Source organism: Amia ocellicauda, chromosome 1 (genome assembly GCF_036373705.1).
Source record: "Amia ocellicauda isolate fAmiCal2 chromosome 1, fAmiCal2.hap1, whole genome shotgun sequence".
NCBI classification, from domain to species: domain Eukaryota; kingdom Metazoa; phylum Chordata; class Actinopteri; order Amiiformes; family Amiidae; genus Amia; species Amia ocellicauda.
Window position 1 is genome coordinate 55,036,348 of NC_089850.1, and position 12,700 is coordinate 55,049,047.

Genomic DNA, 12,700 nt, shown 5'->3' on the forward strand with positions numbered 1-12,700 from the left:
ATGGACACCACAAAGCTTGTAATCACTAAATACTTCCAGGGCCTGGTCTCCAGTGTTTGGCTTTCTTTCTGAATGGGAAGCTAAAAGTCAGTCCAGCCCACATGAGAAAAGGCAGATTCCTTTATTCAGAGATTTTTCTTCTCCTGGCAGCCCACGATTGTGTTTGTTTTTATTTCGAGTGAAATCAGCTTAAGTTTCACATTTCCAGCTCCGCAGCTCTCCGCTCAGAGGTTTCAGAACACCCTGCAATCTTTCTAAAGGTCTCACTGAGATCCAAGTCTTTTCTAGGGTAGAGGTCTCAGTTAGTCTACACAACGTATTTCTTTAAGACTGAGCTTACTGTACTTGGCAGCCAAAGCACAATAACCTTTTGCATGGGCCAAACTCCAAAACAATTTAGCGTGTCGAACTGAGGCTTCAGAAATATTGTTTCTTTTTCCAAAACATACTATAACTACATCGTAAATACTGTCAACAAAAGCTCTCCACTGCCATATGAGAGGTCTGACTGCTTGACACTCTCTGAAACATTGGCTATAAAAACTGGCTCACAGCTTTCAAATCAATGCTCCTCTCCTCACATACAACACAGATTACATGAGTATAACAGCTTGATGAAGTCGAGGTCAACGTGTGGAACTCCTTTTCAAAAAGGTTCTCTTAATAATCAACCCATGAACAGTTAATGAGATCAGAACATTATTAGCAAGATGGTAGAAGGAAAACCCAGCCCTTGACGTGGCCATTTCAAGCAATGTGCTTATTTAGCCAACACAAGACAAAATTAACTTTTGAGCCCAGTGTGAAAGAGTTTGGATACACAAAAAAACATTCCTATCAGAATCCTACCTTGTTATAGCCAATAAGACTTTAAAATAAAATTTCACATGGTACAGATATATTTGTGTAGACAGACAAAATAACTTTAAACAACACTTAAAGCACTAAAATTACAGCACAACTCTTTCAATTTCAGGATGGCAGCTTGCAATCGGACACAAGTTTTTTCCACAAGGCAAATGTCTACAATCACAGAACAGGGAGGGGAGAGGCGACCCTGCCACAGCTTAGAAAGATGTTATGTGGACAACTACACTGAGGACATTCCCCCACTGCGGGCCCTATTCCCACAGCTAAAGCAAAGAAAAGTGACAAATTTTCAACAAAACACACAATAACGAAGAGCTTAATAAGACAAGGCAACATCAAGGAAGGTGATGATGACCTCCACTGGACCACGTATTTCTGGATTCAAAGGTAAGCATCTGCTGACTGAGGCGTCCGTCACAAAGCAGGGTTGTGACAAGCGGTGAGATCACAGAACCCTCCAAAATTACAGCAAGTTTTGCATCCTGTGCATTCAATGTGTGTGTGTAGACGGGATAAAGCACTGTGAACTCTTAATTACATTCTTCAGAAGGTCCGTTTAATACCAAATGAATACCAACTCCTATTCAATTGCATTAAGAGGCATTATGTCCCCCTCTCATGTCTGTAAGTGCCGAGACTGAAATAGTGGACACTTACTCTCCCTGAGGTAATTGAGATGTGACAGCAAAACTTCGGCGTTGTACACCGACGTGAGTCTCATAAAGTCCTCCTTGCTCATTTTGCAGAGTTCCTTGCCATCTGTGCTCTGAAATAATGACGTGTCGATCTCCAGCAGCCCATATTCCTTGATTGCCCACTCCAGCCATTGTCTCACGTGGTCTTGTGACCACAAAGAAGGATCTGCCGAAGAGACATGAAACAGCAGGGTTACCCAGAGAAGCCCCCCAGGAAAGCACACATAATGGATATGCTAAAGTGTTATATATTCCATATGAAACTGATACCTTAAGAGACCAATATGTGTCTGAAGATGCATCCTTTCTTCCTTACTTTCATTTTCTTTCTCTGAAAATGTTATTAGTTATACAAACGTATAACATAAACTAAGTATTATACACTTCACTAAGTAAAAAACAAAACTATGAACACTTTTAATTGCATATAATACACTGGCATCAACACCTGACACTTTATATCACCTTTCAGAATCTAACCTCAACATTGTTAAAAACAATAATAAATAATAACTATATATATATATATATATATATATATATATTGGCCACACACATGCCCTGTGGGTCCATGATATTATTGTCTTGGCATGGATGGGTAGAGACTGAGGGTTGCTCGAAAGGTACCAGTTACCAGGTCCTGATCATGTGGAAGAATCTAATTATATGAGCTAACATCAAGCGCTCCGTCCACAATGCTTAAAGACGTAGCGTGTAGATGCACAGTAAAGGATATTCACCTTATTAGATGTTTTAGATGTTTTAATATTGATCATGCAATAAATACATAACCACTCCGTCACATACGCTCAAAAGTGATTACAGACTTCTCCGAACCTCTAGAATAGATTAAGAACGTTTCATATTCGTTTCAGTAATAATACCTTAGAACGAAATACATGTTCAAATAATACTAATACTAATACTAATACCACTACTACTACTACTACTACTACTACTACTACTACTACTACTACTACTACTACTACCACCAATAATAATAATAATAATAATAATAATAAACACACTTTTGGCAAGCTAAAAAAATACAGCAATGTAACTGTATGTTATGCATATTTTCAAGGGACGCATCCAATGGGAAAGTTTACACAGTGCCAGTAAACAGACAGTCTCACCCGCGGGGACAATGACCCTCCTCTCGTTCGTGGTCATGTTGGGAGGTGGGGGTCCATTCTTCTCGTCCATGTAACTCCCGTAGCTCATCTGAGTCGCTTCCGTCCCTCCGACCATCTTATTGCACTTCCCAACACTGCAGTCTACCGGGGACTCCCTGTGAAGGGGCAAGCAGGAGCAGAGCATTACCGGCGGGGGAGGGCCGGGAGAGGGGGCTGGGGCAGAGCCGGGCAGCTGAGCCGCTCAGGTGATGGGATGCGAGAGCAGCAGCACAGAGACCTGCACCCATAGGGGGCGTGAGAGGCACTGCGCATGCACGCTGAGATCCACTTGGAAATAAGACTTACTTTAGTGAAGAACAGATTGGGAATTTCCACTAAATGGGGTAGGCTGCTCTCTGGGTTTTGATCAGATCCATGACCGCGAAAGATGAAAAGCCTCCGAATGGAACAATCATAATTTGGGTAAAACTGAGAGATTTGTTTTAAATGTTTAAAGGCAAGTGTGGAAGTGCGAAAAGATGGTGCCTACTGAAGATAAAGCAGTAAAGTGGACTTTTGAGTGATAGAAGTGGAGGAGAAGAAGGAGAAGAAGACGATGATGAAGAAACGAAAGAAACATACATTAATAAAAGTGAAATAAGAACAAATGGATGATCAAAACTTGCTTCTAGAATAAAAGGCAGGGAGGAAGAGTCCTTCAGTCTACATTACAGGGTTGGTGGCTACCTGGAGCCGTTGATGTGGTCATACTCCCTCTTGACGTTGACGCGGACGGGCTGGTTGATCCACTCTTGCTGCGGGGGGATGGGGTTGATCTTGTGGGGCTGCCCGTAGTCCTGTGTTCCTGAGGCGGTCATGTCGGGCTTGGGCAGGGGGGCAGCAGCGGCGTATGGCGGCTCAAATAGAGACTGGTCGTCACTCACCACCGACAGCGCCTCCTGAGGACCACAGAGCAAAACCAAGTTAAAAAATACATTTTAACACGTCACCGATACATACGATATTGACTCGTTCAGCTCTGGTGGAAATTATGTAAGAAAGTAAGCGTTACCAATAGAAGTCAAATTATATCAGCTGTTACAAACTCCCTAATACTGTTTAGAGTAATAACAATGCTTTCCATTACAAAGTGCTTTACTAGTGAAAACTGCAATCCGACAAATAAAAACAAGGAAATATATAGTCAACTCCTTTCTATAACTCGTGTTAATATTATGCATCATCAATTTTAATATTACATCAGTTCGTGGAATATGCTGATTATTAAGATTTTAAGACATCTGCAGAATATACATCTTGGATCTGACTGTGGAAACAGCTGAATGGTGTCAAGATAAAACAATCAATCTTATTTGGAAATCCCCACATGAGGCAGTGGGCTAGAAATCCACAAGCCCTCACACACTGTGAGTTTCTCCCTGTGCTCATTCAGGTTTGCTTTAAACCTTCTATTTGTAATATTATGTAAGATTAAAACACATACACAAATTAATCAATCACCAATGTAAAAACAAACATGTCACAATCAAGCATTAAAATGAAGAGCCATCACAGCACTGATGCCACACCAAGCATCCGTCTTTCACAAGATAATCTTGCACTTCACTATTTCACAAAGCAACCTCTTTACTGTAAGTATTGCTATATTGTAAAAACCCAGGATAAAGGAGACCGCAGCACCGCTATTTGTTCCAGCAGCCTCACAGGCCAAATTGCACACAGCCATTAGCAGAAAACAATACTGTGGAAATTAAAAACACAGGAAAAATCTGAGATCTCCAGAACACACATGGGACATGAAATATTTGTGCAACAGCTTTCTTTGTTAAATAGACTGGTATGGTCATCCTGCTTCTGTTTCTGGTAAGAGTTAATGTTTGAAAACATTCTGTACCTCAAAAAACAAAAAACAGCTATACTCACATTACATTGTTTACATGAAGCTTCTTCAATCTATTCATAAACTAGCTAACCACCAGTCAGTGCTGAATGCTTAATGCAAAACACTTTTTCATCAAGTACTAGAAAATGCTTTTAATTTTAAGAAATACCCCTTAAAGTGTTGAGACATCTCTTGGGAAATTGAAGCAAACGTCTGACAGAAGACAAGAAATACAGTTTTAATATAAAGCCCTGCCCTGACTTCTAATCCTTCTATTAAAGTGGTTTAGTGTGGAACTTGGGGCTCGAAATGGGTAACAGCTACATTAACTTCCTTTTAACTGTACATTTTCAAGATTAATAAATGCACTTTTATTATGTGTATAAAAAAGTCCAGTTTTTCATGGAGCTTATCCCACGTAGACAGCTGGGCAATAAAAAGAAAAGAAAGGAAGAAAGAGAAAAAAAGTCTTGTATCATGTCAGATATCTCACAAGATCTTTGAAGACCAACAGGTGAATGAAAGATTTGCAATGAACCTGGGAACGGTCTTCCCGAACCCTTTCATATTTTTTATTCTGTCATATTCCAGATTGTCTCTCCTACAATGAGCAAAAATGTAGTCTGGACATAAATGTTTCTATCAATTAAATTATTCTATGTATTATATGATTTAGTGACCTAACTTTTTAGAAAGGCTAGTTTGCTTTAGTTCTTTATGATCAAATAGTACACTATATTTAAGTTTATCTGGCAAATGTATGTGTGTTCAAGGCAAACCCCAGACAGATATTTGCTCTGATGTACACCTTTTTGTATTTGGGTGATTATTGCTTCGGTATTGCTCACAGACACCTGAAGATTAGAGCAAATGACTAGAGACTGAATTCAGTTTCTGACTATAAAATTAAAAAGTAATACGTAAACATTTATTAAATATGACTGGTGCAATGAAATGGTGATGGATAAAGTACAGTGAGTCATTTTTATTTCCATTCTTGACATTTTTCTGGATTTTTTTCTTTACTATTTGTATCAACTGTAGGTGTGTTTTCAATGACAGTATTGTAGCTCAGAAGAAAACCCACAAAAAGGAACCCAGACAACTTAACGACTTTACAGGTTAAAATTAATATAATAGTCCTTAGTATTATTTTACAGGAACTTATGATAAGTAACTTTCACAGTAGGCCTACTCCTAAAGCTGACCGCTGCACACTCATATTTGGACAGACATAAGATTGATTAGAGGAAAGTCAAGCAAACACTGTCGCAGCACACCAGACATTATACACACTATCTCCAGAATCCATACCAACTGGCCAGCTTTTGATAGCCACGTAACAGCACAAGTTTCTTAATGATAAGCTCAGCTCTGGGATTGCGACTGTTACACGTTAAGACTTTGGTGACATATCAGCTTGAACCACATAATTTATGATTGGCAAGTTGCATGTCTTTCAAAGATAATAATTTCGGTTTTAAAAATAGGATTGGCTCAATTCAAGCCAATGCAGTCTCCTTGGTGCATCTATTCACTCTAAATATATGCAGAAGTAGTTTACCTCCAGTATTGGACTACCCTGTCAATCATATGGCCCTTCTGTATTGTGTACTGGGGGCAGAAACAATGTGGAATACTACACATACTACAATCATTTGAATAAACAAAAATAAATAATATTAATGATATTAACAATAGGCCCTGGTTTGCTCATAATGCGAGTGTTTGAGGTTCTGGTTGACAGTTTTCTGCGGTTGCCTTTCTCAAACCGCCATGTGCCTGAGAAAGCAACAGCCCCTGCATCTGCGACTGATGGAGACATAGCACGACTCCAGTCCAGGTTTGGTCACATTCCTGTGCGAGACTGCAGGCACACGACTTCTCACATCTGCTGGAAAACAAATACTCCTCATACGCCCCTGCTCCCCGTCATGCGAGCAGGGCATTCTTGCCTTTGTTTAAGGGAGGAAAGGGAAACCGAGGAGGAAACCAGATTGTGTAGAACAGGAAGCCTAACTCGGTTTGATAAAACCACCTCTGATGAGAGAGTTTGGATACAGTTACTAGTCAATCAAGAATTCATCTACGCCAGTGGTTCCCAAACCGGTGCTGGAGCCTCCCCCCCCACCCCACCCCTGCTGGCTTTCGTTGCAACCGAGCTCTTAATTACTTAATTGAACCCTCAGTTGAACTATTAGTTCAATTAAGGGTTTAATTAAGCAATAGAGAGCTCAGCCCGAACGAAATCAGTAGGGCGGGGAGCTCCAGCACCGGTTTGGGAACCACTGATCTAGGTTAATTGAATCTGCAACAACATAACGTTTTGTTTGTTTGTTTGTTTGTTTGTTTGTTTGTTTGTTTTTGGACTTTTCTGGTGTAATGGCACAGCAACGTGAACTGTAGTTTGAAAAGTTTGCTGAACGACATGTGTGCATTATTTTGCAAGCCTCTCCAGAAAATCGCATGGATTTTCGTGCGTAAATGGGGTTGTTTTATTTGCCACATGGTAAAACACTGCTTGATCGACAAGCTGATTACCATTTGTCTTAATTAGCTATGTGATGTTAAACAAGGTGTCAACAAGCTATGGGTGCGTTTGACATGAATCCTCTCTGTCTCATCTAACAAGATGCTGTCTAAGATGTAAGATATAGGCGGCAGGGTGGCGTGCAGCTGCATTCAGGGTAAATTAAACCAAACTGAACGCTATATGTGATATAAAAACGTGCTAAAATCGTTGAGAGGAAAGATAACTTGAGAAATGTAGAGGTAGATTTCACCGCTGTGTTTATGTTGCAAGAGCTTAATCAATAATAATCAATAATAGTATATACAGACTCCCAATAATGTAAACAAATGCAATTCTCCTCACAAACTGACCGTTGTATTACTTGTCTGTACACTGTATATCTCTTAGTTTATTTTATTGAAAGTGACTTATTTCACATTTATTTTATTAATGTAGCTATTACGAAACAAACTAACAAAATTAAGTTTAGAATTACAAATGTATTTGTATAGGCCATGCCTGGTAATTTTACATAGCCTACTGACAATGACCTATTATTATTATTATTATTATTATTATTATTATTATTATTATTATTATTGCATGCACGTTTTAAACGTGCATACAACTATGTAGCGAATTTGGTTAACTAATTTATTTTAGCGTAATTAAAATGACAATAGGCCTAACAATAATAACCTTGAACAATTCACCGAATTCACTTGTTACGCACTTTACAATGCTAACCGCAAGCTAAGTTTTCAATCGTTGGGATTTCATCTCCAACAGCCAGCTTTCCCAGATCCAGACCCCAGAATCACACCACACCCAGCGCGCTGTGATACAGCGTAACCGCATGAAGATCAGTGCTCGTTGTTTTTGGAAATAGCAATCTTTAAATAACTCAAGACAGAGCAATTTTTAGAAAGTATTTTCAAAGCTACACCTCTGGATTTAGACACTTTGTGTTACACTGCTACAAAATACGAAAACTTCAATCAGAGTTGAATAATAGGCGACTTTCCTCGGCTCTGGGTGCATACATCCGATATTTCACATGCTGAGACACATAACCAGGGTCTCCACTAAAGTATTCATATCCTCTCGGTGTGTGTACAGTTCGTGACCAGCAGCCCTCCACTCCACACTAACTCAATTCGCATAAGGTAAAAAATACCATAATATCTGGCTTCCTGTACTGACATGGTAACCATCAGTGAATTATGATTAACGGCGCTGCGGTTTTCACACCGGTAGCTGACTCTGGCAAGTTATGATCTTCAAAATGACAGTTGAACCACTCCTGGTGTGATTTTAGCATGTTTATTTTTACCTCCAGGTATATGCCTCTGAACACTGGAGGCAAACACACAGCCAATGCACACAACACACATGCATAGTACCACGCTTGCAACAAAATCATCTACTTACTTTCGTAAACTTCACATCTCAGGCCATGTTTTCCCTCAATAATATCCATGGCCGCATCAGAAGGCACTTGGAGAGGTGAAGTGACCCGCATTTCTTAACCTATAAACCTTAAGAGAATCGCGGGCGCCTTGCCACGGCTATTGCGCACTCACATCTCGGTCACTGCCATTTCAAAAAACCCATTGAGAAAACACACACATTCTCCGTTTTAATAGATTTACTACATTTACAGAGGCACATCCGGGCTACACATACAATGCCGTGTCATCTTTAATATATATGTATTCAAAAGAAGAAGACAAAAATCTCCACTTATTGTTTGGCTCAAGACGCGCGGTTGCTGTGCGCTTAGGAAAACCACGAAAACAAAGTCAGTTTCTGTGCTCTCTAGGTCCTGTAGCAGTCCCGCTTTTCCCCCCAAACGTGCTGTCTAGAGGAAAAGGAAACTTCAAGAGAAAGAGGAAAAAAGAAGGAAATCTGGTTACCGCTTTCGGAGCTGAGAAAAAGCCTCTCTGCTTGCATGGTACCGTCCTAAAGTAGCAGCGCAACTCAGACTAAAAGGAGGCGCAAGTCCTCAATAATGTCCCAAAGCCTTATCCCCCGTTCCCCACCCTTACCTTAATAGTTCCGTCCATTTTGGGCAATTTTCAGTGGACCCCAACAATATCCCAAACATGACACGCTCCTGAATTAATCCCAGCCCCCGAGATGTGGCAGAGCGAAAGAGACAGTTAACCGGATGATTTTTTTTTCTTCTAAATTTGGGAAGTGAAGTCACTGCTTTTGAGAAGGAAGCTATGTGTGTCACTACTAGCCCTGCCTTCATTACAACACCAAAAAGCAGGATACTTGTCCCAAAGAGATAAGGAAAGAAAACAATAGAGGTTTTTTTTCTTCTTTATATGTTTTTTTTGTATTTTTCTTTTTTTAATTCTTTTTTTTTATTTTTTTAATTTTACATCCAACGTTTTTATTACATTTTTTGAAATGCAACACAGACTCTAGATTTTTTTTCCTTCAAAAATACCATATTGCTTTAATAAAACCGCTACCTTAACTGAAAGACATTTGTAAAACACTTAAGTTACCAGCTACCTCACTTTAAATACATTCCCAATTTGACGTATGTTTAAACACACTGAGCATTACTGATTATCCTAACGAATTTCGTTGACATTTGAATGTTTTAAACCTGAAACGCCTATTTCCCCTGCATTTATTTTAATTTTGTGAAATATACTATCAACTGTAGACACTTCCCGAGCTTCTCACGGTACCTTTACAATACTGCCTCAGTGTGACAGGGGTAGACAAGAGAAAAAGCCAAAACCTTCAAAGCATCCAGCTGCAACTCATTAAAATCCTAATAAACGGTCTGTAAATCAGGCAGAGGAAAAGGCAAGATTAGCCTCATACTACCTGCGAAAGGAGAATTCAACACCCCCAGTCTGTGCCACAGTTGTGCAGACCTAGCTAGGGTGTCTCTGCAGCACCAGTGCGCTACCAGTGCGCTACCTGAGGTCTGCTTTACGCGGGGGACACATGTGGGAGTGGGTGCCTGATGGATTGGATATCTCTTACAAGGAATGGCGGGCGTATCTATTGGATCTAATAATGGACCCATTGTTCTTAATTCTCAGATTATTGTTTTCTTTCTTTCTTTTGTGCTGGTAGCCTCAAATTACAACGAGACGCCTTTGAAACATCCACTCACGCCGTTTGAACCCCACACCTTTGAAAGTCTGTGGACTTTACCCCCCAACTCCAAATCAAATGGGAATGATGGTTTTACCTTATTCGGCGCAGCGCTATCCAGACTCTGTTAAATCTCCCCAAAGTCCCGCATCTAATTTGAATTATCACTTTAATTTTAAGTATTATTATTATTGTATTAATTTTTTTCACTTAAAACCTCTGTGTCGGGCCTCTCTTATTAGCTCTAACTTTATTTCTTCCAACAGAAATGCTGGAAAGAAAAAGAGAAGTCTGCAGCTCCCTCCCTCAGCTTTTCTTTCCCCTCTTCTTGAAATTACCCTCATCAATTCAGCCACAATTTCAGTGCAGATGCTAGACGTGGAGCCAGCCCTGAACGTGACCAGACCCAGGGCTCAGTCTGGGGAGCAGCAGGGCGGACAGAGCCTGCGCCGCCGCGGCTGACATGAGGGCCGGGCTGTCTGCTCTCAACCCGGGGGTCTGCGCGGAGAGAGGCCCCCCTTGGGATCGCCACATCTGGATCCTGCTAGGGGTCAAGGCTCCTTTCGCCCAGGGCCACTGCCGAGCAGGCTAATTAAGGGGGACACCTTGTTTAACTCTTTGGTGGCGGCCGCTCTTTCACGTTGGACTAATAATAATCATAATAATAATTTGGTATATGTAGCTTTTTTTGTGGGGGTGAAAGTGGATGTTTTTTGTTTTGTGCTGACATGAAAGACGGAAAATGTATAAATATGACCCAGTGAAAGGTCACACGTTTTCATTCTGACGTTTATATGTGAAATAGATCAGCAGCATTATTAGCCCGCAAGTACAGGCACTAAATGAATGCACACACAAACGTCATTTATATAAAAGTATCTGTAAGCAGAGAAGTAGACGGATTAGGTTGAGGATGTGGGGGGTGGAGGAGAGGGCAAGCGCTGGCGGGGGTGGGGGGGGACTGTGATGGGTCGCACGATGGGGAGGAATACATATAAACTTCCACGGACATAATAATACAACCGACAGGACCAATTCGGGTAAAAGTCTCAGCTTTGCGTTTATTTAAAATCATGTATAATAATAATAATAATAATAATAATAATAATAATAATAATAATAATAATAACTATAGTGGTAATACGACCCACAAAACAATATCGAATATTGTGACATCACCGACGCGCAGTAACAATGCAGTAGAAACCCAATGACTGGGAGTCATCCTCTGAATGGATGAACCCATTCATTTTTGCAGGTTTTTCTGTACTGTTGCTCATCATAGCAGCAGGTGGCTGTGGAGCTCTTCTGCTCATCACTTCACCTTGCACTCAACCGGTAACACGTGTAGGATGCCTGTAGTGTCTGCGCACATTCATATGTCCTTGGGATCCCCATAGCACCACACCGTGTCCCCCACTTTTTCAACACAACGACAATGGACTCTCTGCCTAGACCTGGTTTGGGGATCGCTTGGCAGACGTCACACTTTGCAGCCACACTACTTTCAGACATGCAGCATGCTTTAATACAAATGCAATAACAGGCAAGGCAGTGTACATAACGCCACATAAAGATCGAATACGGAAATTGTATACTTTTATTTCTTTCGTGTATAAAATGAATTTTCCTCCAAGTTACATCAACCGCCTCCATTCCTGGTGTCTTATGAAGCCAAGCAGACTTCAGACACTGACCAAAACCTCAAAAGTAGCAATCGTTATGGCATGCATAATATTACTCAGGGTAGACTCAGTTCACAGCGATGCAATGTACTTGATTATTTATTTATTTAACAAGGTTCATTTCAGGATATGTGACGTCAAAAAAACGAAATAATAACAACAAGATCTTCCCAATCAACACATTTATATATAAATATCAGCTAAAAATGCGTTAAATTCTCAGTCTAACGAAATGAAAGGAAATTATACCCCAAACACAGATTATTTTCAGAATAACAACAACTCCGAGTCTCCAGCCAAACACTTGCCAGGAACCTAATGAATGCAGCGGTAACAAACATTTTCGATAGGCCAGTAAACAAATGCAAGTTGGTTTACCGTAGAGAACCACAAAACATCTGGCCCGCCGCTGGAACTTGACAGCCAGACATTTCTTCCTACCAAGAGCTACATGAGGCCCAGCATTGGAAGAGGGCATGGAGGTGGGTGGAAACCAAACACAAGATGTTTGGCCGCAGTTAATTGTCACCCAAACACACGCACAAGCAGACACACACACACACACACACACACAACCTACATAATCACACCCTTTCTTATTTTAAGTGTCAAGTCTCCTGAATGTAGAACTCGCACTGTTATAATAGTATCAATCATCATCACCATAATCATCATCAGGAATATCCCACAAAGAAATGGGGGCGGGGGATGGGTAAATAAATTACATTTTAAGTAAAAATACTGAGGGCGAAAAAGCGAGACTGCGGCACACAAGCCCGACCTGTCTGGGCCCT

The 12,700-nt window shown here is 40.6% G+C and overlaps 1 protein-coding gene across 4 annotated transcripts in view; it reads right to left on the reverse strand.

Annotated features, from left to right (window-relative positions):
- fli1 (Fli-1 proto-oncogene, ETS transcription factor) overlaps positions 1–12,700 on the reverse strand; it is a 33,184-nt gene that overhangs the window by 13,711 nt on the left and 6,773 nt on the right. For 2 of the 4 annotated variants that reach the window (XM_066709714.1, XM_066709723.1), the window contains exons 3-5: positions 3,428–3,639; positions 2,702–2,856; positions 1,528–1,731 (exon numbers count right to left, since the gene is read on the reverse strand). In XM_066709714.1, coding sequence (XP_066565811.1) covers positions 1,528–1,731; positions 2,702–2,856; positions 3,428–3,639 — 571 coding nt within the window. Of the gene's footprint in view, positions 1–1,527; positions 1,732–2,701; positions 2,857–3,427; positions 3,640–9,011; positions 9,112–9,143; positions 9,503–12,700 lie in introns of those variants that run through there. The other 2 variants (XM_066709732.1, XM_066709741.1) reach the window with 2 other exon arrangements.